The following is a 27,309-nucleotide window of genomic DNA, read 5'->3' as shown; positions in this document are numbered from 1 at the left end:
TCCTTGCTATGCTTATGTAATTGTTGGATACTTACTGTCTTCCCCACTAACCTGTAAGTGCCGCAAGGGTGGCCTGTGTCTATGGTATTTCTCACTGTATGTAAACAGGATAGCACAGCACGTGGTGTGTTTGTCACTCAATAATGTTTTGACTGAATAAAGGTCGGGTGGAATATCAATGTTCGCTCTGCCTGGAATGATCCTTGTCCTCACCCTGCTTCACATGGCTGACCCTTGATTTACTCGAGGTCTAAATGTCACTTTATCAGGACAATCTTCCCCAGTCCCCTTACCGCCAGATTACAGTACCCTCTCATACTGTCCTGCATTTTTTTTTTTTTTTTTTTTTTGAGACAGGCTCTCGCCCTGTTGCCCAGCCTGGAATGCAGTGGTGTGATCACAGCTCACTGTCGCTTTGACTTCCTGGGTCCAAGCAATCCACCTTCCTCAACCTCCTGGGTTGAGTGTCTGAGACTACAGGTGCACACCATCACATCCAGCTAGCACTTACATTTTTTTTTTTTTTGACGGAGTCTTGCTCTGTCACCAGGCTGGAGTGCAGTGGCATAATCTCGGCTCACTGCAACCTCTGCCTCCCGGGTTCAAGCGATTCTCCTGCCTCAGCCTCCCGAGTAGCTGGGACTACAGGCGCACACCACCATGCCCAGCTAATTTTTGTATTTTTAGCAGAGACCAGGTTTCACCATGTTGGCCAGGATGGTCTCAATCTCTTGACCTCGTGATCCACCCACCTTGGCCTCCCAAAATGCTGGGATTACAGGCATGAGCCACCGCGCATAGCCACGATTCTTTTATTTGTTGATTGCTTAAGATAGATATTGGCTGGGTGCGGTGGTTCATGCCTGTAATCCCAGCACTTTGGGAGGCCGAGGCGGGTGGATCGCCTGAGGTCAGGAGTTTGAGACCAGTCTAGCCAAAGTCGTGAAACCCCGTCTCTACTAAAAATACAAAAATTAGCCTGGCATGGTGGCCGGCATCTGTAATCCCAGCTACCTGGGGGGCTGAAGCAGGAGAATCGCTTGAATCTGGGAGGCAGAGGTTGCAGTTAGCCGAGAACATACCATTGCACTCCAGCCTGGGCGACAAGAGCGAACGAGCGAAACTCTGTCTCAAAACAAACAAACAAAAAACCAAAACCAAAACAAAACAAACAAAAAAACAAGATATCCCCCCTGCTAGAAGGCAAGAAGGTAATCAGTCTTTCCTGCATGAATGATTCCTAAGAACCCCATGAGATTGCTACATCTCCCATAGAATACTCTCCATGAGAGCTGGAACTGTTTAGTTATTTGCTGCTATCTCTACTGTGTGTGGCACAAAGTAAGCACTCAGATATTTCTTGAATGAATTAACTTTACAGCTGAGAAAACTAAAAGGCTCAGTGAAGTAAGTGGTCAACATTACACAATAAGCACGCAGCAGAGCCTGGGTTTGAACCCAGGTCTGTGTCACTCCAGAGCCTGGGCTTTTTCTACTATGCTTAACTGTGGGGACGCAAAGTCATTGTTCAGGACTGCAAACTCTGCTATAAAATCTGGGCCCCTTGGTGATAATGTTGGGAGGTAGAGCATGAAGAAATGCTGCTAGGCAGGCTGGTTGCCCATGGGCCCAACAAGACACTGGAGGGCCCTTTGCTATGAATGCGAGGACCCTCCCAACCAGGGAATGCCAACAAGACAGCCAAGAACACAGCAGCAAGTGGAGGGACAGAGCTGAGACTTCATGCCTTAGCCTGGCCTGATGACAAGCAGGTCGGGGGCAGCAGGCTAGAAAGCAATTCTGCAATTCCCTTCATCCTTCTGGTTACAATCAGGATGAATCAGCAGAGCCTGCCTTTGGGGCCAGCAGAGTAGTAAGCATCTGGGCTCTGGAGTCAGACTTGACTTGAGTCCTGACTCTGCCACTTACTCGCTGTGTGACTTCTCTGCACCTCAGTTTCATCTGTATACTGAGGATGATAGAACGTGCCCTCAATGCATGACTAAATTAAAATATAGATTTTAAAATGCCTTGTATACACATGACCAGTACCTAAGAAGGGCTCAAAAATGAGAACTATTATTATCATTTCCAATTTATTTTCAAGCCTCACACTACATCATCTGTGTGGCGAACGTCCTGTCGGGGACTCTCATCTCATTATACTCCTGCATTGGGTCAGGTTAACAACTGTACCTGCTCAGACCTAATGTAGGGTTTTGTGTAGTGAATTAGAAAACATGGGTTCCTTCAAGAAAAGAGCATGTCGTGTGTGGACCATCCCCCACCAATGTCTCTCACTGGGCCATAAACAAGGAAGCTGGAGTGGATGACAACAAAACACAACAGACAGTGTGGTTGGTGCCATTGCTGGACTAGACAAACTTGCAGTCAGCAAACTCTAGCCTATAAAACTTCTCATGCACAGAGAGACGTGTCTTTAACTTGGAAGGAGGACTATTTGTATTTGTGTGATCATGCTTTTAGCCAAACTTGGAACTGCCTTCCCGCCTAACTGGATATACTTGGAACTGCCTTCCCGCCTAACTGGATATACTTGGAACTGCCTTCCCGCCTAACTGGATATACTTGGAACTGCCTTCCCACCTAACTGGATATAGAATTCTCTTTCCCCATACCAGCATTTTTATAACACTATCCATTACTAAGCTAACAGGCTACAAATCAATGTAACAGAATTTGACAGCTTTGAGTCATATTTCCTAAAGAGTCCAATTGTGACCATAAGCAAATACATCCACCCTTACACATAAGCACCAAAAATTTGCCACCCCATAAGTTAAGTTCTGTTAGGTTTCCATTTGTTTATTTGAAAACATTAGTCTTCCCGTTTTCCAGTAGGTATATAGGTAGAAAAATAAATGAAGTCAGCACTCTTTACGTCTCACTAGAATAAACTGTGACTCAAATACTGTGAGTGGTTATTTGCAAGGCTATAACTTTTTTAATGACAGATTTTCCTAAAAGAAACCACTATAACATCTGTCCAAGTACTCCAGAGAAAACAAAAAATACATAAAGATTAAAAGTCTATTACTTTAACAGCACATTGCCAAACACAGACAACTAGGATAAATGCCAAGAAACCTTAAAAAATAACTTTAAAAGATGCAACGTTCAAGCCATTCAAACGCGTAGGTTCCACAAACAACAGGAAAACAAGTCCAAGAGCATTTCTACTTGTGCATGATGGTAACTCAGACTGTACTTCATCAAAGTTCATTCAGGTGTTTCATAGGCGTCTGAGCAGAGTTTGTTTTTTCTTCCTTGCTTGGAGATGTGTACACAGATTAGAGGAGTGGAAAGTCTTCCAGATGCTGATGTAAGCACAGCAGGCTTGGTTCCCCTTGATAAAGTATGAAGGCAGATTTAGTTGACTCAAGCTTTATCAGTTTCCCTAGTGAAAAGTCTTATGCATGCTGAAATAGACGAGTTACTGAATTTGTCATGCGAAATATTTACATAAAGTGAGGTCAGTAACCCGACAGAATAAAAAAAGTAGTTGTTAAATTATTGTATAACCTTTTATAACTTGAATAACTTTGTGGGTAAATGACACTGACGTTCAAACTCCTCAAACATACATTAACAAGAAACTATTTACTGTGTGAAGAGGCACACATCATGTAAAACATACACTTCATGGGAGGGATTCCTGCATAGCAGGAAAGTCACTACCACTACATAACAAATGGCTATGCCAACGGTCAAAGCTGCCACGAAAGGGTACAACATTAGAATTCCCTTAAAATCTCAAGGAGTGTTTGCAATAGCACAGATGCCTTTTGGAGAGTAAGTACATGTTTTGTTCAGAAGGGTATTTTTCACTGGAAAATCTGAACATCATGTAAATAAACCAATGTTTTAACTGGGTAGGATTTAAGGCAATGCTACTCAGACCTGAGGGAAAAAAAATCCAGAAAAGTTTGTTTTCCTTCTGAATCATGAACAGGTCCAAATCAACATCAAAAAGCATTCTTCCAAGCATTCAATGCACCTTTAGGTATTATCAGCATTACAAAATAGAATCTACTTTCATACTCCAAATATGAAATGAGAAATTGTTCTGTGCTCTTCCTTGAAAACTGTAAAAAAAAATGCATGGCAGCTTAGGTAATTAATATTAAAAAGTACCATGAAAATGAAGACTACTACACCTGCTGCACACAAAGGAGCCACCTTGCTGCAATCAATGCTCCAGAATATTCAATTTCTCTTATGACTGACTTTGGTGCAGTGTGGAACGATCGTGGGTTCATAAATTAACTGTTGACATTAACTACAGACTAACAAATGATGATTAGACACAGTAAGTTCAAAAATTTTACATGTTGCTCCTGTTTGGCTGCTAAAGAGCAGCAATTTAAATCGATATAAAAACTTCTGACGACAAAGCTTGCTATACAGATAAAGTACATAATCAAAAATTAAGCAGCAATTAAATTTCTTATTTAAACTTATCTGGTATAGAATATTTACACATTTGGGAAGAGAGATCTCTGAAACCACCATTCTCTTTACTCGCCTCTTGCTCTCTGCCCACCCCAGCCCCTCCAAATCTAAATCAAGTGCCCTGAACTATATACACCTGTACTTTGGCTAAGCCGGCTAGATGTGACTCCTTCTACGGTCTTGGTCTGGAAGAAAAGACATAAAGTCTCAGAAGTCATTTGCAGCCTTCTTTTCTGAACAACAGTGTACTGTAGTCAATGAATCTGTGCTTTCACAGCAAGTGGGGGAAAAGGGTCCCCACACTTCACTCCCCAACCTGAATGGGGCAAGATCAAATGCCATCAGCTCGTTGCACCACAACAGGCCACCAGAGAAACGGGAAAGAAAACGGTCAGGACAAAGGCAGCAGCTATCAACAAAAGTTTCCCAACAAAGGAACCTCTCCTCCCTAGGTTCCCAAGGAAATAACACTCCCTCCTCACTCTCCCTCCCCTAGCACACAAAAAAATTAATTCACATCATGAGAACTTGGTACTCTGGTTAAGTGTCAGGTAAGTTTAAGAAAGAGAAAATCTGTCACGTTTTATACTTTAACTGAGACATAAAACTAACAGAACACACAACATCACTGTGAAAGTAACTTCCTAAAACAGATCCAGTCTACAGAGTGCAACCAGGAAAACTTAAAGGAATATAGTTTGTTCACAATCTGCCGTGTACAGGATATTTATATTCTTTCTACGCCATATAAATAGCATTTATATAGCTTACACATTCAGAGACATGCACTGGGACTTTTAGGTAGTACAAATTTCTTCACAATCACATGTGCAAATTTTACAAATCACTAAGTGAGTATTAGTAAGCTTAGGCTGGACCGTGTCTCGTATTATCTAACAAATTTAGCGGGGGTTCAGAATCATCCATTGGAAGAACCAGGCGTGTTCCTCGAATGACCAGTTCATGGTCCCCAAATGCAAGCTCCCGATCCAAGGCATCTTCAGAACTGTTTCCCATAAATCTCCTTGGGGCGCTGGATGTGGCCGGTTCAGTGTTCACAGTAGAATCTCCATATGTCAAACTGATGTCACCATCATTGAGAATAAGATCAGAATCATCATCTTTCAACTGTTCCTGGTTCTAAATGCAAATAAAGTAAGATTTAAGAATTGTTGAGGAGTTCAAGAGACATTTCCAATAGGAGTATTTTCGAGGATTCCCCATTTAAAACCCTTAAGTGGTAGCCCACTGCCCTCAGGATAAAGTCTAAAGTCCATACCTTGGTTTAAAATACAGCATGACTTGGCCTCCTTAGTTCCTCTCCTGCTACAATCTGCCCCTCCCACACCAAAGGCCCCATTGTCTGCCAACCAGACTGAAGCGTGACAGCTGCCCAGACTCCTTGTGCTTTCTCTTACCTTCAGGTCCTTCTATATGACCCCTCTTTCCCTTCACATGACTAACATCCTTTTATCACTGTTGTTCTGAAGTCTTCCTTGAGCTTCTAGGACTAGGTTAGCTGTCCTTCCTGTGTGCTTTCGTGGCATCCTATACTTGGCCCTCTCCCTGTAGTGGCACTTACCCTTGAGCTATAACTGTGTGTGTATCGATCTGCCCTCAAGAGGCTTAGAGTCTAGTGTGTGGCGGGAGCAGACCGATTCACATGTGATGAAGACACAGGGTAAATGCTACGTAGTCCAACCACCTAATACAGTTTGGGGTACAGAGAAACATATCAAGCCCTCACTGCAGCTCCATAAGCTTTGGTTCTCATGGAAATATTACGACCAAAATAGTATACTTAAATAAGGTTCTACAAAAGGGAAAAGTATCAGGAATACATAGTCCCATTTTGGCAAATAAAAAATGTGTGTATAGAAAAGTCTTTTCTTCTTTATGTTTCTGTATTATCTGAAATTTTATTATAATGAGTACATATTACTTTTAAAAAACAGAACAAGTCATTTTTTCTAAATGACTTTAAAGAGAAAGGATCATTCTAAATATTCACATTGATCTAGCATAAAACAGTCTGTCATTGATGCTCCTTGAGGGAAGTATATTCTCCAGCTTTCTAAATCCCATGTCTGTTTGAAAATTTTGAATTTGTCTAAGACCATCAAATAGACTGAGAAGACTTTTAGACAAAATCTGAAAAGGAATTTAATCTGCTGTTGCTAGAAATTCCCCTAAATACTTAAAGACCAAAAAAAGTGTGAACTGAAAAATAAACGGCTGGGTATGGATGGCACATGTCTACTGTCCTAGCTACTGGAGAGGCTAAGGCAGGAGGACTGCTTGAGCCCAGACGTTTGAGGCCAACCTGGGCAACACAGCCAGAACCCATCTCAAAAACAAACAAACAAACTCATATCCACCAACCAGCCCAAATCCCTTCCTGTCTAATCTAGTTAGGACAGTAAGTCTATCTAACCAGTATCTATCACTTAATTCAGCAATACTCACAAGCTCTGTGGCTCCTTCACAGGTCCACAGGGGCTCTTCAGCACCTTCTAATATCTTTATTAAGTTTGAGGTTTGGGGCAATATCTATCAAATTTTAAAATGCACTTGCCTTTTGACCCATGGATTTTACCTTTAAAATCTATTCTATATACTTTCACATAGTTAGGTAAGTTTATATGTAAAAGAATATTCACTATAAGTATTGTTTATAATAGCAAAAAAGGAAATGACTGAAATGTCTATCCATAAGAGACTGAATACATGAATTTTGCTATAGCTATGAAATGGAATAGTAAGTAGCCATGAAAAGAGAAGGTAAGACATCTAACATACTCACATATAAAGGTATCCATGATGTGTCAGTAATTAAAAAAAAAAAGCAAGTAATGGGACAATATGCCTATTATAATCCCATTTGTGTAAAACAATAACAAAGCCATATATACACCTATTCATTTACAATAAAATATATCAGGAAGTATCCACAGTGAGCCTATAATAAAGCCTGCCTCGAGGACTGCAGGTAGGAGGAAGGCAACTTTGATTTTTCATTTTGTACATTTCATACTGTACGGATATTTGGCCATGAGCTTGCTAGTTTTATAACTAAAAATAGCAGTTAACAAAGATAATATAAAAAATTACATCTGGGCCAGGTGCAGTGGCTCATGCCTGTAATCCCAGCACTTTGGGAGGCCAAGGTGAGTGGATCACTTGAGGCCAGGAGTTCAAGACCAGCCTGGCTGACATGGCAAAACCTCGTCTCTACTAAAAAATACAGAAAAATGAGCTGGGTGTGGTGGTGCACACCTGTAATCCCAGCTACTTGGGAGGTTGAGGCATTAAGAATCGCTTGAACCCGAGACGTGGAAATTGCAGTGAGCCAAGATCGCACCACTGCACTCCAGCCTGGGTGACAGAGCGAGACTCTGTCTAAAAAAAAAAAAAATTAAGTGTGATGGTTGTTATGAGTTAAATTGTGTCCCCCCCCCCATCCCCCGCCAAAAGATGTTGAAGTCCTAACCCCCAGCACCTGTGAATGTAACCTTGTTTGGAAATAGGGTCTTGTTTGGAAATAAGGTAGGCCCTGATTCAATATGACTGGTGTCCTTATGAATAGGAGAAATTTGGACACGGAGGTAGGCATGCACACAGGTGAGAACCCCATGTGAAGATGAAAGTAGAGATACATAGTGATGCATCTATAAGTCAAGGAAGGTCCAAGATCGCCAGGAAGCCACCAGGAGTTAGAAGAGAGGCCTGGAGCAGATTCTCCCTCACAGCCTAGAAGGAACTGACCCGGCCAACAACTTGACTTTGGATTTTAGCCTCCAGAAATAAGAGATGATAAGTTTCTATTGTTTAAGCCATTCGGTTTTTGGGACTTTGTTACAGCTGCTCTAGGGAGCCTGTTGTGTTTCGCTACATTCCAAGGACACAGGGTTGTTGTGGACCTCTTCTGGCTTTTGGTGACAGCGAGTGGGTCTCTGGAATCCAAGAGCCAAGCTTCACTGCCTGAACCAACAGAGCTGGCTGACTTCTCTGCACAGTTATGTGGGTTAACATGGCATGGTGGAAATAGAGACAATGTTTGAGAGGGGAGCCTGGGCAATGTGGAAGGGAGAGGAGGGGCAACATGGGGTGTGTGCCCCATCTCACAGGCACAGTCTGTCAGAAACATGCACTGACACGACATAACACAAAGGCGTAGGATGCTCCTCCCTGGCCCAGATGCCACCCGTACTCTGCCTACTCTCTCCTGTCCATTTCTTATACAATCTGGTTTCACATGAGGTTCACTCACAGGGAATGGGGGCAGGGGGAGGGAGGTGTGTGTGGTGCATGTCTACACAGCTTCACTACAGCTTCCCCTCTCAAGGTTCTGCGTGTTGCATCTAAGTAGTCAAAACTGGTGGGCTTTGTTAACAGGGGAGCCTATATGATGTCATAGATTATTTCTGAAAGCTTGGTTTAGAATGGAAGGCTTTTTTTCTTTTCTTTTTTTTTTTTTTTTTTTTTTTTGATATGGAGTCTCACTCTGTCACCCAGGCTGGAGTGCAGTGGCACGATCTCTGCTCACTACAACCTCCACCTACCCAATTCAAGCAATTCTCCTGCCTCAGCCTCCTGAGTAGCTGGGATTACAGGTGTATGTCACTGTGCCCAGCTAATTTTTGTAATTTTGGTAGAGACTGGGTTTCGCCATGTTGACCAGTCTGGTCTTGAACGCCTGACCTCAGATGATCTGCCACCTCGGCCTCCCAAAGTGCTGGGATTACAGGCATGAGCCACCACGCCTGGCCAGAATGGAAGGTTTTTTAAAAAGAACTTGAAAAATAAAAACGTGCACATTTAAAAACAAAGGCCAGCTAGCATTTCTGTTATTTTTTTCTTAGTAGCAGTATTTATCAAATTACCAATCACGTTTTGGTAGCTAAGGAAAAAATATGGAATTCAGATTCTATCTAGATATGCTCATGCGTCCCAGAAATGTGGAACAGAGACAGATAGCTTTCCCAAACATCCAAAGGTTGGGAGGTGTGAAATAATAGACCATCTGTTGCACTTTAGGGATGTCAAAATTGTTTTAAAATCCTCTCAATGTAACTGAGACAACCCTCATTTGTGGATGAAAGCATACACATTTAGTGCTGAGCTCAGGACACATACTGCAAAGAAATGAAAGCCAGCAGGGAAACAGAACTATTTACTAAAATCACCCACAGTAAGATGAGGCACGATTCTATATCTGTTTTCAAATGCTGTTTCAAAGGCTGTGAATTATATTTATAGGTTTCAGTGTATTTTCTGGTTGAGCAAAATATGCTTAATTCTCTCTCATGGAATTTATACCTCAAAGGCAGAAAACCAAACCAAAATAAAATAAAACCAGTGACTCATCCACAGAGCAGATAAATTTAACTTACTGAAGAATTTAGTTTTGGATAAAACCAACTTACTTCGTAAGCCTGGGGGCTGGTGAGGCACCTGGCGATGGGTCCACAGCAGGCAGGGAGTGTTGTTGTCAGCGGAGGCCCGCTGTGAGTCAGCAGAGGCTTCAGATAGCTGTGGTGGTTAAGGAAAAGCTGTGGTCCTTTCTTTACAAATTTAAAAGAGCAACTCGTTTGATAATAATCACCATCACAGTATAGCAACCACTTCGGAGGACAGCAAAGGGCTTTCACATCTATGGTCTCATTTCCTCCTCACATGATGGCAGTGAAACAGCAAAGGGGTATTTTATCATCTCCACTTCACAGATATGGAAACTGAGGCTCAGAGAGGTCAATGACCTGCTTAAAGCTACAAAATGAGGTAAATGGGGACCAATCTGCTAGCCCAAATTGGTCTGAATTTCAAATCTTGTGCCCTTTCCACTACATCACATTGCTTTTCTGATTTTACTAAAACCAAAAGGAACATCACTGTAAATTGAGCACTAAAGGAGATAAGGGAGAAAGTAAACAATGTTAATGGCCAGAGAGGAAATTAAATGTTCCAGTAGAACATAGTAATAAAATGGTTTTCATCATTTATTGTGAATTCAGCTGGCCTCTTGCATGCCATAAGTTGAAACTGCAGTATCAGACTGTTTACTTAGGAAGCTATAAGAAGGAAAGGCAAGTCAAATCTCAAGACATTTTTAAAAACTATGTATCATGAGGCCCTTTATCATAGGCCCTCATTTCAGTATTCATTTATTTGCCAAAAAATAAAAATAGACATGAGAATATATGACACTCAGAAGAAAAAAGAGGGAATCACAAGAAAAAGGAGAAAAGGATACAGACACACAAATTCCCCACTTTATTTATTTATTCATTTATTTATTTTTTTGAGACAGAGTGTCGCTCTGTCACCCAGGCTAGAGTGCAGTGGGTGATCATAGGAGGTACATGCCACAATGCCCAACTAATTTTTTTTTTTATTTGATTTTTGCAAAGACAGGGTCTCGCTATGTTGCTAGGGCTGGTCTTGAACTGAGCCTGCCTCAAGCAATCCTCCCACCTCAGCCTCCCAAAGTGTTGGGTTTACAGGCATGAGCCTCCATACCCTCCCTCCTCATTTTCTAAAATGAGACCCTAAGGTGGTTCTCAATTAAAAATGAGAAAGAGAAAATTTCATGAATCCTCATATTAATAAATTCTAAGTAAAGATTAAAACACTGTATATAAACACGCTTTATAAAACATCTGGCCAAATACAAAGCTACTAAAAAACTGGACGGATGAATTCTACTAGTGTTTTGAGTAAAGAAATGACCAGGTCTTCATCTTCTGGTACTGAATGGGTAGTACTGAGGCTAACAAGTCTTGATGTTTGACTCTACAAGAAAAAATTCCTTAGAAAAAAAAACTCGCCAGATGTTGACAAATGGTTTTAAAAAAAGAAAAAAAAAAAAAAAGAAAAGAAAACCTAGATAGTCCTGTATTTATTAATGAAATTAAAAACTTTCTCCTACAGAAAGCTCCAGGCTCAAATGGCTTCACTGGTAAAACTTTCCCAACATTAAAAAAAATAATAGTAACACTAATCTTATCACTCCTTCAGAGAACAGAAAATGAAGGAATACTTCCCAATTCATTTTATGATGCCAGCTTAATCTTGTTATAGAAACCTGACAAGGACACTATAAGAAAAAATCACAAGCCAATATTGTTCATAAAAATAGACACAAAAATCAGATGCAAAATATTAGCAAATTAAATCCAGAGATATACACAAAGGATAACACACCATGACCAAGTGGAATTTGTTCCAGCAATGCAAGACTAGTTTAACATTTGAACAATCAATCAATGAAAATCAAAATAACAGATTAAAGAAGAAAAATATAAACACATGATCATCTCGATGCAGAAAAAGCATCTGATACTAAAAATTCTCAGCAGACAAAAACTCATGATAAAAACTCTCAGCAGACTAGAAAGAAAAGAGAATGCTCTTAACCTGCTAAAGGATATATCCAAAAACGTATAGCTAACATCGTACTTAATGGTGAAATATTGAAAAATTTCCCTCTGAGGTCAGGAATAAGATAAGAACGTCCTGTATCATCACTTATATTCAGCATTGCACTGAAGAAGTCCCCTAAAAAAGCCGATGTAAAAAGACACAAAAAAGAAATACAGGGATTGGAAAAGAAAAAAAAATTACTCATAGATCATTTAATTATGTATATAGAAGACCAAAAAGTATCTATTAGAAATCCTAAGTGAACTTAGCAAGATTGCTGGACCCAAGGTCCATATATAAAATCAAATTTTAGGCTGGGCATAGTGGCTCACGCCTGTAATCCCAGCACTTTGGGAGGCCGAGGCAGGCAGATCACGAGGTCAGGAGATCGAGACCATCCTGGCAAACATGGTGAAACCCCATCTCTACTAAAAATACAAAAAATTAGCTGGGCATGGTGACAGGCGCCTGTAGTCTCAGCTACTTGGGAGGCTGAGGCAGAAGAATCACTTGAACCCGGGAGGCAGAGGTTGCAGTGAGCCGAGATTGCGCCACTGCACTCCAGCCTGGGCGACAGAGCGAGACTCTGTCTCAATAAATAAATAAATAAATAAATAAATAAATAAATAAATATCCAATTTTCTATCTATATATTTACATCAAACTAGTATAAAACAGAATAAATACCGTTTGCAATAGGATCAAAAACATCAAATACTTGGGAATAAATCTAACGAAAATGTACAAGAGCTGTGTACTGAAAAGTACAAATCATTAATGAGAGAAATTTTAAAAGACCTAAATGAGTGGAGCAATATGCTGTGTTTATGATATGGAAGTCTCAATATTGTTATGATATCATTTCTCTCCAAATTCATTTATGGATTCAATACAAACCCAATAAACTTGCCAGCAGTTGTGTGTGTGTGTGTGTGTGCACGTGCACATGTGTGTAAACTGACAAGCTGTTTCTAAAATTTAAAGGAAAACGCAAAGCACCCAAAATAGCCAAGGCTACACTGGAGAAGAACAAAGCCAGATTTTAATTACTCTACTGGATAGCAAGACTTATTATAAAGTACAGTAATAAAAAGGGTGTGGTATTGATATAAAAATAGAGAACCAGGATTAAAAAAGAGAGTCCAGAAACTTATCCCCACTTATACAGCCAAGTGATTTACAACAAAGATTGTCCTGCAATTCAGTGGGGTAAGGATGATATTTTTCAATAAATGGTGCTGCATCAACTGGATACGCATATGGAAAAAAGTAGATCTTGACCCACTATCTCTCACCATGCACAAAAATGAATTTGTGATGGATCAAAGACTTAAATGTGATAGTTAAAGCAATCACACTTCTAGAAGAAAACAGGAAAATATCTTCACGACCTTGGGATATGGAAGATTTCTTAAGACACAGAAAATACTAACCACAAAAGCTGAATAAAATGGACTTCTAGCCTGGGCAACAAAGTGAGACCCTGTCTGTATAAAAAACTTTTAAAAACTAGCTGGGTATGGTGCCAGGCACCTGTAGTCCTAGCTACTCAGGAGGCTGAAGCAGGAGGATCACCTGAGCCCAGGAGGTTGGGGCTACAGTGAACTACGATTGCACCACTGCACTCCAGCCTGGGTGAGAGAGTGGGAACTTATCTTAAAAATAAACAAAATATAATAGACTTCATTAAATTGAAGAACTTCTACTCCTTAAATACAGGATTAATAAAATGAAAAGGCAAGCTACAGACTGAGAAAAAATACAATAATCAACAACAAAAAACCCAATTCAGGAATACAGAGAGAACTATAAATCAATGAGAGAAAAAAACAACTCAGTTAAACAATGGACGAAAGACTTAGACTTCACAAAAGAGGATATCTAAATGGTCAAAAAACAAGAAAAGACGCTCAGCGTCTCTGGTCATCAGAGAAATGCAAATTAAACCATATGAGGTATCACTACACACCCATCAAAATGGCTAAAATTTAAAAGGCTGAAAAATAGAACTCCCTTAATTTGCTGATGGAAATAATCATAAATTCACCAAGTTGGTTAAAACCAATTAAACTGGTTGCAATCACTGTGGAAAACTGGTTGGTTGGCAATGTCTGTTTTAAAGCTAAACAGGCCAGGCAAGTGGCTCACTCCTATAATTCCAGCACTTTGGGAGGCTGAGGTGGGTGGATCACTTGAGTCGCGGAGTTCAAGGCCAGCCTGGGAAACATGGTGAAACCCTGTCTCTACATTGAGAAAAAAAAAAATAGCTGGGCGTGATGACATGCACCAGGAGTCCCAGCTACCCAGGAGGCTGAGTTTAGAGGATCACTTGAGCCTGGGAGGCAGAGGTTGCAGTGAGCCAAGATTGTGCCACTGCATTCCAGCCTGGGTGACAGAGCCAGACACTACTTAAAAAAAAAAAAAAAAAAAAAAAAACCATGTTAAACATATACTTGTCCTAAATTCCACTCCTTGCACTCCTTGGTATATACCCAAGAGAAATGGGTGCTTGTGTCCACCAAAAGATATATATTCATTCAGGTTTTTGTAATAGCCAAAGCTAGAAACAACCCAAATATTTATTAACAGTAGACTGGTTAAAAACAAAAATCCTGTAGTATATTCCTACTACAGAGCTCTGCCCTACTACAGCAATAAAAAAAGAATGAATTGCTGTTACATGAAACAATAGGGATAAATTACACAGATGTCAAGTGAAAGAAGCAAGACAGAAACGAACACCTAATATATGAATCCATATATACAAAGATCAAAATCAGGTAAAACTAACCCATGTTGATGAAAGTCAGAATCATGGTTACCCCTTTGTGGAGGGGGATAGAGAATGTTCATTTATATCTTTGTATGGGTGGGAGGCACACAGTTGTTGACACAGGTTGAAATTCATTAAGCTGTACACTTAAGATTCGTGTACTTTATTGTATTCAAGTTATATCTCAATTATAACAAATCATTTGCCTACACAAATGAACTGAAATCTAAAATAATGAATATTTAATTATATCAGGGCACTAGGTATTAAAATGATCAGGTCTTCATTGAGTAGGACTTAATAGGGCAGTACTGAGTCATACAAGCCTTGGTGTTCACTTCCGTAAAATATACAGAAGAATAAGCTATTATTCTACACTTTCTCAACATTAGGATCATTGGCCTGTTTTATATATTATGCAGAAAATGTACAAACTATTTTATGCAGAAAACTCACTAAAAAATTATTGCTAAATTAGAGGGATGAAAAAGCTCCAAGAGATATGAGAGTGGCTTATATCCAAAACCCTGATAATGGAGCCAAAAGTAATGACATAATCTTTAAAAAATTTTAAGAGCCAGGCTCTCTTTCTCTAATGGGAGTCTTAATATCCCAGATATGCTTGCATTCTTGTTTCCATACAATAATTTAATTTTGAAGTACTTGCAAACAGTGAATGCAAAAATTACCAAACAGAACATGGTAAGTAGTAGCTTCTAATCATTAAGTGCCAAGTGATTTTTCTTAAATATACAAGGCTTTCATCAGAAAGTTGAAAGCAAGGACAAATTTCTTACACGGTTGTCTCCAATTTGCTTCAATAGAACATAAACCAAGTTTTGAATCATTTACTGATAAATCAGAGCCTGAAAGAACTCCATGGCTCTTTTTGCTAGGTGAATTTTCAAATAAGAAATTAATTTTAATAATGATAAAATGTTTAAAAGGCATGATTTAAAGCAGTGGTCCCCAACCCTTTTGGCACCAGGGACCGGTTTTGTGGAAGACAATTTTTCCGTGGACGGGGCTGGGAACAAAACAGTTTTGGGATAAAACTGTTCCACCTCACATCATCAGACATTAGATTCTCATAAGGAGTATATAACCTAGATCCCTCGCATGTGCAGTTCACAACAGGGTTCAGGCTCCTGTGAGAATCTAATGCTGCTCATCTGACAGGAGGCGGAGCTCAGGCGATAATGTTCACTGGCCCATTGCTCACCTCCTGCTGTGAGGCCCGGTTCCCAACAGGCCACGGACCAGTACTGGTCCGTGGCCTGGGAGTTGGGGATCCCTGATTTAAAGAGGTTATAGAATATCAACACTACTCAAAGTACAGCTATGAAACAGACTTACAACAGGGCAAGAAGGAAATCTGGCAAACAAAAACATTAGCTATCTGTGGCATGCTGAACAGAGAATCTCCTAGTCTTTGGAAAGGTCAGGGGAAAAAAGTGTATTGCTGAACAGCGCAGTATCGAACATTATCGCATTTTGATTTCATTCTCATACTTTTTCCCAAGCCTTTCCTCTCTTACCCTGCCAAGTACGCAGACAAGAACCAAGAAATACCTTCTGTGGGATTCACTAAATTAGCTAAAGGACAACAAATATTAAAGTTTGCTCAATAAATAAACCTATATATCAAAGAAAGTATGTCATTTGGGCTTTGGTTCCCTTTACACAGCCAGCTTCTGAAATGACCAGTCCCTACGGTTTCATGGGTTTGAAGAAGAATCTGTCTGTGTGGGTTTCCTTTTCCACAGCACTGATGGGGAAAGGGAAGATGAAAAGTAGGTTTTATATTCTGCTCCAGGAAGAGAATAGTCAAAACACTTGTTCCATTAAACTGTAATTATCTATGTCCACACTATCCTTTTTTTTTTTTTCCTTAATTAAGGATACTTATGATCAAAGTTGTACCACATCCGGAAAAGCCAAGCACTCTCTGCTTTGGTAGTTCTCCTTTCATTTTCAGGAACACCCTGCAGATGGATAATATAGAAATCAATATCTATACAAAGATATGAACATTTATTTAGAGCCATTCCTTTGGAGAATCAGAAATAGAGACTACTATATTATAAGACACTCTCCAACAAGGAGAAATTTAATAGCTTGTATATTGCAGCTTTGGAATAAGAAATTGAAATGTTTTTCTGAACACCTCTATTACTCAGGCTGCTTGCTAACTTACGAATCTACTCTCACTTAAAAAATCAATGTGGGGGCCAGGCACGGTGGCTCATGCCTGTAATCCCAGCACTTTGGGAGGCCGAGGCAGGCAGATCACGAGATCAGGAGTTCAAGACCAGCCTGACCAACATGGTGAAACTCCATCTCTACTAAAAATACAAAAATTAGCCGGGCATGGTGGGGCGTGCCTGTAATCCCAGCTACTCAGGAGGCTGAGGCAGGAGGTTCACTTGAACCCAGGAGGTGGAGGTTGCAGTGAGCCGAGATCGTGCCACTGCACTCCAGACTCAGCGACAGAGTGAGACTCCGTCTCAAAAAAAAAGAAAAAAAAATCAATGTGGTATAATTCATGTACTGAACCTGAAAGACTTAACTCTCAATGTAATAATAGCACCTTAGAAAATATCACATCAACATCCCTATATTTGGGAGTCGTCATGGATCTCAAAAATAACTAGCAACTTCAAAGTTGCTACTATGTTCTTGAAACACTAGCAAAATAAAAACAAGTAGGGAAATTCCATGGTAAGCCTGACCAGCTAGGAGGGGAAACTAACATAGCAAGTAGGCGTCTTCTAAAAGTTTCCAAAAATATAAACTGTGTCTTTATTTGTAATACAGTGCAGTCAGCAGTTGGGCAGTTAGGCAATCTGCTTCCAGTCCCAGCTTATTGACATTAAGTAGTTTAAGCAAGTCCCTTTCTCTCTCTGGGCCCGAATTTCTTCATGTATAAAAACATGATGAGGGTTAGAGAATTCTGAAGGCCCTTTCCGGTGCTCATGTTCTATGTTTCCATAATCTTCTTTTCTAAAAGCACAGAATTTAGGCCAGACACAGTGGCTCATGCCTGTAATCCCAACACTTTGGGAAGCCAAGGCGGGTGTATCACTTGAGGTCAGGAGTTCGAGTCCAGCCTGACCAATATGGGGAAACCCCGTCTCTACTAAAAACACACAAAAAAATGAGCTGGGCGTGGTGGCAGGCACCAATAGTCTCAGCTACCTGGAAGGGTGAGGCAAGAGAATTGCTTGAATCTGGGAGGTGGAGGTTGCAGTGAGCTGAGATCGTGCCACTGCACTCTAGCATGACCGACAGAGTGAAACTTCATCTCAGTAAGTAAGTAAATAAATAAATAAATAAGCAAGCAAGCACAGAGTTTAGATTCTGGGTTTTGGCTTCTTCCTGTCTTTCCTAATGCTCAAAATAAATTTCTCTCTCCTTCAACATGTCACGTGTCATGTATCAACTTATATATAACACAAAAATGTTTGGAAACACTGTATGGGCTTACAAAAGCTGAAGAACACCTGCAATTCCTTTCATCTCATAGAAGTATCTTTCTGTGCCTCCACCTCTTGAAGAACAACATTTCACCACATGAACACCTGTACATCCCACCCCCACATACTCCATACTTAGTATAATGTTCCTCTGTGCTTTCTCGTGGACATTCAAAATATTAAAGAAACAATATAACCAAGACAGCCACAGGGTTTTGTTTGTTTGTTTTTGTTTTTCCAGACAGAGTCTCGCTCTGTTGCCCAGGCTGGAGTGCAGTGGCACGATCTCGGCTCACTGCAACCTCCACCTCCCGGGTTCAAGTGATTCTCCTGCCTCAGTTTCCTGAGTAGCTGGGACTACAGGCGCCCACCATCATGCCCAGCTAATTTCTGTATTTTTAGCAGAGACAGGGTTTCACCATGTTGGCCAGGCTGGTCTCGAATTCCTGACCTCAGGCAATCCACCCGCCTTGGCCTCCCAATATGCTGGGATTACAGGCGTGAGCCACCATGCCCGGCCCAGCCATAGGGTTTTGAAGGCAAGGGGAAAAAAACGGTCCTTTGTTCTGTATGTCACGACTGGCACTCAGCTACCTGGCTCTCTCCCTGTCACTCCTTTTCCATTTCTCCTCTGTGGTTACACAGGTGACACAGCTGGTGGAGATGTATACAGACAGCGATCGAGCATTTGTCTTTTGAACTGCATGATTAACTTTATTCTTGTTTTGACACAGGGAGGAGGCACTGAGGAGTTATTACCCCTTGGACACTACGCCAGGAGCCCGGCATCATGGGAATTTATCCAGCTTCGTTTTTACAAGTATGTCAAGCTCATGGAATTCTACTTTAAGGCTCTGACCACAAGAGTCAAGTACTTACTATATCTCATACATACATTCACACTCATCACTCAACAGCTAACAAAATTAGCATTTAGGAAATGAATCTGAGAAATTTTTTTTTTAACCTCACCCTGAAGACAAATATACTGACTGTGGTTTGTTTCAGATAAGAAAAAAATTGTGTTTTGAAAGAGATGCTTTCCATGTACAAAAATCTAATTTCTGTGATTTCTCATCTAACGTCTGATATGGAGGCACATATTCAATGGTGCTCAGAAGCAACTGAAAAACAGATGGAAAATACCAGACAAGGGTAGTCAGTCTAGAGAGGGCAGCGAGTTACAATGCATTCAGTCCAACGGGCTCAAGTTCATAGCAACAACTGAGAAACTGACACAACGAAAGGAAGGAAGCAAGGAAATGTGGCCAAGGCTGAGGGGCAAGGTAAGAAAGTGCGTTCCCCTGAGCAGGCAGGGAAGACTGGTTGAAGATTCAAAAGCCTCTGGGCAGTTATCTAGTGCAGCTGCTGGTCATCCAATTTGAAAGTTACACATGAAGAGCAGCTGGAGTGGGGCTTACATCAGAGACAAGCCTTCATGCGCAAACCAAAGTGGAAAAAGCCTCCCCGTGCCAGAGGAGTCACTCGAAAACCCAGGAGTGCTTAAGAGACTGCTCTCCTCTGGGACAAAAGCCCAGGCAGGATGGCCCAGAGACATGAAAGCTGTCACCCTTGATAACCACACACTATGGCACTGTGGCAAACTTGGTTTTGTCTCTATGGAGCAGTGAGAAAAGCCAGGAATGATATCATTCCTCCGAAGCTGAGGCAAAGAGGACAGGATCTAAATAGAAGGATGAAGTTTATAGTAGATTGTTTTCTTTCCAAATGACTGCACATTTGACAGAAATGCCAGGAACAACAAAACCGCATATTTACCAAGTGTTCTTGGTCTGAATCAACACCAACCCTAAAGGAGAAAGACAAAGAGCAAATGAGATTTGGAAGCCAAAAAATGGTCTATTCACACATGTACATTGTCAGGCAACTACTTTTCTCAACACAGAAGCTATGGAATGGTTAATGTTTTCTTGCTTCTCTATGGCTGTTGATGCAGATTTTTGGCTCCTGCCACTTTCCTTAGCAACAGCTTGGATTCTAAGGCAAGCAGGGTGTACCCATGATTCTCTTCCTGCAATCTTACTTACCAGTTTCAGAAAAAAACAGCATTTTTTTCTCTGAATATAGGTCCACTCGAAGAGGAATCAGGGAGAGCAGCACTGCCCCAGTTGCTAAATAAGAATTACTGGGTAGCTTCAAAAACAAGGATGGCACAGTGCAATTCACCTCGCAGCTCTCATGGCAACATTCTGTTACGATGACTGAAGAGAGGGTCCAATTACAGGTTTTTCATAGGCTAATGGATAGACATTAGCCTTGCTTCTTCACAATTCTTTTTTTATCTGCTTAAAATTCCTGCTTTCTGTATCCCAGGGAAAAGCTTCATTACAAAGTTCTCTGGCTCCTCTCTATTCCCTAAACACGGACACTCACCAACTCTGTTCATTCCTCCTCTAAACAGTCTCTCAAGTCTTCTCTCCTTTCCATCCCAACTGCTCAAGGGCAGCCCTCATCCTGAGGCTCACGGGCTCTGTCGTGGAAGCTTTTCCAGCTGCCAGGCTCTCCCCGAGAGTCAGCTGTCGCCAGCATAGAGCTCGCTGTGTTACTCCCTTGACAAAGGACTCTGAGAGTGGCTTACAAGCCAGATGGTCAAGTCTGAAGTCTTTTGTGGGGCATTCAAGACTCTCTACAAACTAGCATCCCCGCCCCACTCCAACCTACTTTTCCATCCTCATTTCCCATCATTCTCTTCTACATGCCCCATTCTAGCTATACCTGCCTGCTCATCTCCCCAAATCCATCCTCTCCTGAGCCTCCCATGCCTTTGCTCATGCTGTTCTCTCCAGCTGCAATGTGCTTTCCCTCATTTTTAAAGCGATTTTCAAGTTCCAAAGTAACCATTCTATGACCCCTTCAAGCAGAATCATTTTCTCCTCTGTGCATCTGCAGCACTTTCTACAGTCCTTTATTATGATACTTAGCACAGTAGAGTATAGTTATTTACCTGTCAGTCTCCCCAAAAAGACTGTGAGTTCCTTGAGGGTAAAGGCTATGTCTCAATTCATCTCTGTATCCCCAGAGTCTAGCACAGTACCTGACACACAATAGGTGCTCAAATGTTTATTGATTAAATTAACTACTACAGACAACACAGAAAAAATAGCAGTACTAGAAGCTGTAGCAGTAGCATCCCAGAACACAAATAACACTGAAGGGAGAAAATGATGCAAGGCTGCATCTGGAAAGCAAGGGAACCATGATCAAGGACTTGAAAACGGATTGCTATGACCAGATTCATAATTCAAAGAATGGCTCATTTTTCCTTTGTTAAAATGGCCAGGAGCCGTTTAACATCTTCTCAGTCACATTAAACTCTAACCACATTTATGCATCTCGAGTGACATCTAGTGGTCTTGAAGATAGCACACTTGTAATAAATGGTACATTATTAGAAGCTAAGTCAATGTAATAAACATTTATAGAGCACTTATTATTTGCCAGGCACTGTACTAGGCACAGGGCATAGAAATGAATTAAACATGGCCCCTGCCTTCAAGGAACTCACAGACTAGTGGGGGAAACCAACACAACTAGGGCATAATCCCTAAGGGCTTCTACCAGGGAGCTCTGGGTTCAAATCTGGACTTGGCTGCTTTCTAGCTGTGTTAACTCACTCAAGTGATGCAGTCCTATAAATCATCACTTTATCACCTGGAAAATGGGGCTAATATCCACCACACAGAGTTGCTGCAAGGATTTAATGAGAAAATGTATGAAAAGGTTTTAAAAGAGTATCTGAAACATTAACACTAAGTGGTAGCTCTTATAACAATATTATTACAAGACTGAATAAAATAAGTGCTACAATGGAGAGGCCCAATGTTGCACCAACAGAAGAGTGGTTCTGAGGGAAAAGAACAGAGGGAAAAGGAGGTGGCACTTAGCTGTGTCATTTACTGACAGTGAAAGAGCATTCCAGGCAGAGGGAATGGTATGAGCAAAGGCTCAGAGACGCAGAAGTGCAAAGCATGTGTAGTAAATGATAGAGAGCCAAATGTGACTGTCACAAACTATGTGAAAGAACATGGGAATAGTTGGCTATTTCAAATTTACCGTGGACCCACCGTCCACACGACAGCTAAAATGAACCTTTTACACTGTAAATGACTTCATGTCACTCCCTTGCTTTAAAATCCTCCAGGATTTCCAATTGTATTTTAAAATCCAAATCCCTTACCATGTTCCACAAGACTATATATTAGGGGTCCACAAAGTACAGTCTACGGGCCACATCAGCACCTCTTCTGTTTTTGTAAATAAAGTTTTACTGGGATACAACCACGTCAATTGATTTAAATATTGTCTAGGGCTGCTTTCACACTAGAGTTGAGTAGCTGAGACAGATCATATGGCCTCCAAAGCCTGACATATTTACTCTCTGGCCCTTGACAGTAAAAGTGTGCAGAACCCCTACTTCCATAGGATCTTGCCAACCTCACTTCCTATCTACCCTTCAGTCACTATACTCCGGCCATGAGAGTTTTTTTCCTGTTCATTCAACAGGCCAAGTTTGTCCCTTCCTCAGGACTTTTGTACAACTTGCTCTTCCCTCTGCCTAGACTGCTCTTCTTCCTGATGACTGTTTAACTGGCAACATCTAGTCACGTAGGTAAGACTGAACTCAAATATAACCTCTCAAAGAAACCGTCCCTGGCCTCCTTGTATAAAACACACCCCCATCCCCAGTCACTATCACAGTACCTTGCCCAATTCCCATCATAGCTTTTAATATCATCTGCAGTTGTCAGGTTCATTTATGTGTTACTAGCTTATTGTCTGTCTTCTCTCACTAAAGTATAGATGTTATGAGTCGAGGAACCTTTTCTATTTTATTATGATCACTGTGCTTCTCTAGAGCAGGATTTCTTAACCCTAGCATTACTGACATTCTGGCCTAGATAATTCTCTGTTGGCAGGTGGTGAGGAGCCTGTCCTATGCATTGTAGCATGTTTAGCAGCATCCTTGGCCTCTACTCACTAGATGCCAGCAGCGGCCCCCTCTTCCAGTTGTGACAACCAAAAATGTCTCCAGAAAGTGCCAAATGTCCCTTGGGGGGGGGGGGGTGGGACAAAATTATCCCCAGTTAAGAAGCACCGAGGCTGGGGGGGATGGCTCATGCCTGTAATCCCAACACTTTGGGAGGCTGAGGCGGGCGAATCACTTGAGGCCAGGAGTTTGAGACCAGCCTGGCCAACATGGTGAAACCCCATCTCTACTAAAAATACAAAAATTAGCCAGGTGTGGTGGCGCATGCCTGTAGTCCCAGCTACTTGGGAGGCTGAGGCAGGAGAATTGCTTGAACCTGGGAGGTGGAGGTTGCAATGAGCCGAGATTGCACCACTGCACTCCAGCCTGAGCGACAGAGCAAGACTCTGTCTCAAAAAAAAAAAAAAAGAAAAAAGAAAAAGAAAAAGAAAAAGAACCACTGAATTGTAACCTACAGTGCCCAGCACATGGCTGGTGTTCAGTAAATGTTTATCGAATGAATGAATAAAAGGTATATTTGAAATGCTGTGCTAAGAACTTTACAGATATTAGCTCACTGAATCCTTACAACAACCCAAGGAGGTAGGTACTATGACATACATGTTACAGATGAGGAAACTGAGGCTTTAAAAGGTTAAAGAACTTGCCAAAGATCACAGAATTCATCAGTGAAGGGGCAAGAACTCAAAGCCAAGTCTAAGTCTGCATGAATCTTAAACTTTCAGGACTTAGCAGTGCCCTTAAAATTGTACTAGACAAATTTGGGGGGAAGGAAGAGAAGCTTAAAATACAGCCCCTGTTCACGAAGAGGCCAAGAATAATACCAATAAAACAAGAAGACAATAAGAAGTAACCTAAGACTATAAGACAATATTATAATTAAGTGACCAACTATGTTACAGGACAGGCACTATGCGGCCAAAGAGCTTTGACAGCTAGTGATGTAGATTAAATTTTGTGTGAGTAGGTATGTTTTTGTCTTTTCTTTTTGCGGGGACGGTAAGCGTAGATATTTTGTTTGGTTTGTTCTTACATTTAATTTTGTTATCCTTAGGACAATGAGGGAAAGTCTTCATCTACAAGCTCTTGAGAAAAGAAAGGAACTGTGTCCTTTCAAAATGTACCATGCCCATTATTTGATGAAATTAATTTCTAAAAGAAATTAAGAAAGACTGGAGGCTCCTCTGCCTGCCATTTAATTATCCAGATGACCTTGAACAACTCAGAACCTTTCTAAGCCTCTATGTCATCACTTGTAAAATGGAGTTATCATGTTTGGATAAATATGTAAAATGTACTTAGCACAATGCCCAGCACATAGTAAGTGTTCAATAAATGCCAGTTCCTCCCTAAAGTAATAATTAAGGTTATAAGAACATTATTTTTGTGTATTTTATACTATGCACAATAAAAGCACAGAAATTATAAGAGATTTGAATAGTAAAGAGAAATTAAGACAATTAACAACAACATTCAAAGTGTGATTTAGGGCTGGCTGGTTTTTAGAAGTCTTAAAAAAGGCGTAATAGAATTTAAAAAAATGGAGGACAGGATCTATAAAGTATGAAATACTGTTTTCTCTAATGAGTCCTATGTATTCTGGAAGCTTGGTGGTTCTTAATGTCTATGAAGTTTCAGCCAAACACAGAACTCAAATCTACAAAGGCTTTAGCAGCATAGGCTGCTGTATCCATGGAAACAAATGCAGAACTCTTGAGATACAAGGGAGCTTTCAAATTGAATACATTAACTGGTACACATTCAAGACTAAGACCTCACGATCTCGGCTTTGGATTGTTAGGTTAAAAACAGTGCTGATCAGAAAGATGATAATATCTAGTAGTGATTAGGGTTGGGGTAAACTGCATTGTCTCATACATTGCAGGTGGAAGGCAAATTTTTTATCTGACCTGGTGATATTGATCAAAAGCCTTAAATATATATATATCCTTTTGAGCAAGCAATTTCATTTCTAGACATGCATTCTAAGAAATAATCAAACAAGTACACAGTGGTGTATACATTTAAGAATGTTCACATTGTTAACGGTAGTAGTAACAGCAAAATCCTCAAATGGTAATGGTAATAGCAAAATCCTAGAAGCAATACAAAAGTCCAACAACAGGGATTTGATTAAATAAATCAGGACATATGCAGCCATTAAAACAATGATGTAAATATATTTACAATGTAAATGTCCATGCTATATTACATTTAAAAATCAGGCTACAAGAGTACCTTCAGTGTTGCCCCTTTTTGTCAAAAATATATATCATGTATAGCAAAAGGTCTGGAAAAATATCCCTCAAAGTCTTAACAATGAATTTTTCTTTTGCATATATATTTTCCTTTTTCTGTACTAAATATTACATACTTTTTAAAAGGAAAACATAAAACATTACAGATTCTCCAAAGCTTAAAAACTGAAAACAGGCAGAAAAATAAACCAAATTAAAATTTAATCTTAAAATGAGGTCTCTAGTTAGTACCTACCTGATATGCAAGCATGACAGCATTGCAGTGGTGCCACCGCCAAATACCCACACAGTAAAAAACACAATCAGAAGCGTGGTGCTGAACATCATTTGCCGTGCATAAGTGGCAGTATCTCGAATGGCCAAGGCAAATGCCATTGCACCACGAAGGCCTACAGGGGAACAGAAAAGGTATTTCTTCAATAACTCATTACCAACGCAAGCTTCATAAATTCAGAGCAAGAAAGCACGTTCTAAAAACTTAGAAGCATGTGAACAAATATGCAGTAAATATTAACATACTTAAATATGTACAGGCTGTGCATGGTGGCTCACATCTGTAATCCCAGCACTTTGGGAGGCCGAGGTGGGCAGATCACCTGAGGTCAGGAGTTTGAGACCAGCCTGACCAACATGCTGAAACCCCGTCTCTACTAAACATACAAAAATCAGCCGGCCATGATGGCGCACGCCTGTAATCCCAGCTACTCGGGAGGCTGAGGCAGACTTTCTTGAACCAGGGAGGCAGAGGTTACAGTGAGCTGAGATCGTACCACTGCACTCCAACCTGAGTGACAGAGCAAGACTCCATCTCGAAAAAAAAAAAAAAAGTACAACTAGAAATAGAATTTGTATATGTTACTTACTGACATGCATTGATGTTTTAGTAATTTTTTTAAATTCACTTTTCATTTACAAACAGTAAAATTCACTCTTTTTGGTCTATAGCCACATGAGTATTGGCAAATTCATAGAGGTGTGTGTGACTACTACTACAATCAAGACACAGAATGGTTTCATCATCCCTCTCCCTGTCAAATTTCTTTGTATTACCCTTTTTTAGTCTAACCTCTTGTCACTCCATCAAACCCCTGGCAACCACTGATGCATTCCCCATCGCTATGACTTTGTCTTTTTGTGAATGTCATATAAAGGGAATCACACAGCAGGTAACCTTTCAAGACTGGTTTCTTGCACTTAGCATAATGCCTCTGAGATTTATCCATGTTGTATGGGTAAATTGTTCTTTTTAGTGCACAGTAGTATTCCATAGCATGGATGTATCACAGTTTGATTAGCTATTTGATCACTGAGAGACAGACAAGTGGGTTGTTTCCAGGTTTTGGCAATTATGAAAAGAACTGCTATAAACATTCACCTACTGGTTTTTGTTTGAAAATGACTTCATCCTTATCTTTCTCACGTTGTATGACATAATTCTGAACCAAGGATTTGGAACCAGAATATGAAAAATTCCCACAGAAGGGAATGGGACACTATATATATATATATATATATATATATACACTTTTTTTTTTTCTATTCAAGGATGCAACTTCAATGTTTAAAGGAGTATTATAGGCCAGGCGTGGTGCCTCATGCCTATAATCCTAGCACTTTGAAAGGCCAAGGTGGGTGGATTACTTGAGGTCAGGAGTTCGTGACCAGCCTGGCTAACATGGCGAAACCCCATCTCTACTAAAAATACAAAAAATAGCCAGGCATATTGGTGCGCGCCTGTAATCCCAGCTACTTGGGAGGCCGAGGCACGAGAATTGCTTGAACCTGGGAGGCAGAGGTTGCAGTGAGCCAAGATCGTGCCACTGCACTACAGCCTGGGCGACAGAGTGAAACAGTGTCTCTAAATAAATAAATAATATAAAAATAAAGGAGTATTATATG

The 27,309-nt window shown here is 40.6% G+C and overlaps 1 protein-coding gene across 2 annotated transcripts in view; it reads right to left on the bottom strand.

Moving 5' to 3' along the window:
* Nucleotides 1-2,945: 2,945 nt before the first annotated feature.
* Nucleotides 2,946-27,309, bottom strand: part of SLC9A6 (solute carrier family 9 member A6) — a 61,912-nt gene continuing 37,548 nt past the window's right edge. Inside the window, exons 12-17 of one of the 2 annotated variants that reach the window (XM_054471841.2) lie at nt 25,646-25,799; nt 21,110-21,199; nt 19,924-19,954; nt 16,574-16,653; nt 9,900-10,005; nt 2,946-5,613 (exon numbers count right to left, since the gene is read on the bottom strand). In XM_054471841.2, the coding sequence (XP_054327816.1) occupies nt 5,341-5,613; nt 9,900-10,005; nt 16,574-16,653; nt 19,924-19,954; nt 21,110-21,199; nt 25,646-25,799 (734 nt within the window). In that variant the 3' untranslated portion in view covers nt 2,946-5,340. The remainder of the gene's footprint in view (nt 5,614-9,899; nt 10,006-16,573; nt 16,654-19,923; nt 19,955-21,109; nt 21,200-25,645; nt 25,800-27,309) is intronic. The other variant, XM_054471840.2, reaches the window with a different exon arrangement.

Source organism: Pongo pygmaeus, chromosome X (assembly GCF_028885625.2).
Source record: "Pongo pygmaeus isolate AG05252 chromosome X, NHGRI_mPonPyg2-v2.0_pri, whole genome shotgun sequence".
NCBI classification, from domain to species: domain Eukaryota; kingdom Metazoa; phylum Chordata; class Mammalia; order Primates; family Hominidae; genus Pongo; species Pongo pygmaeus.
This window is presented reverse-complemented; position numbering and strand designations above follow the sequence as displayed.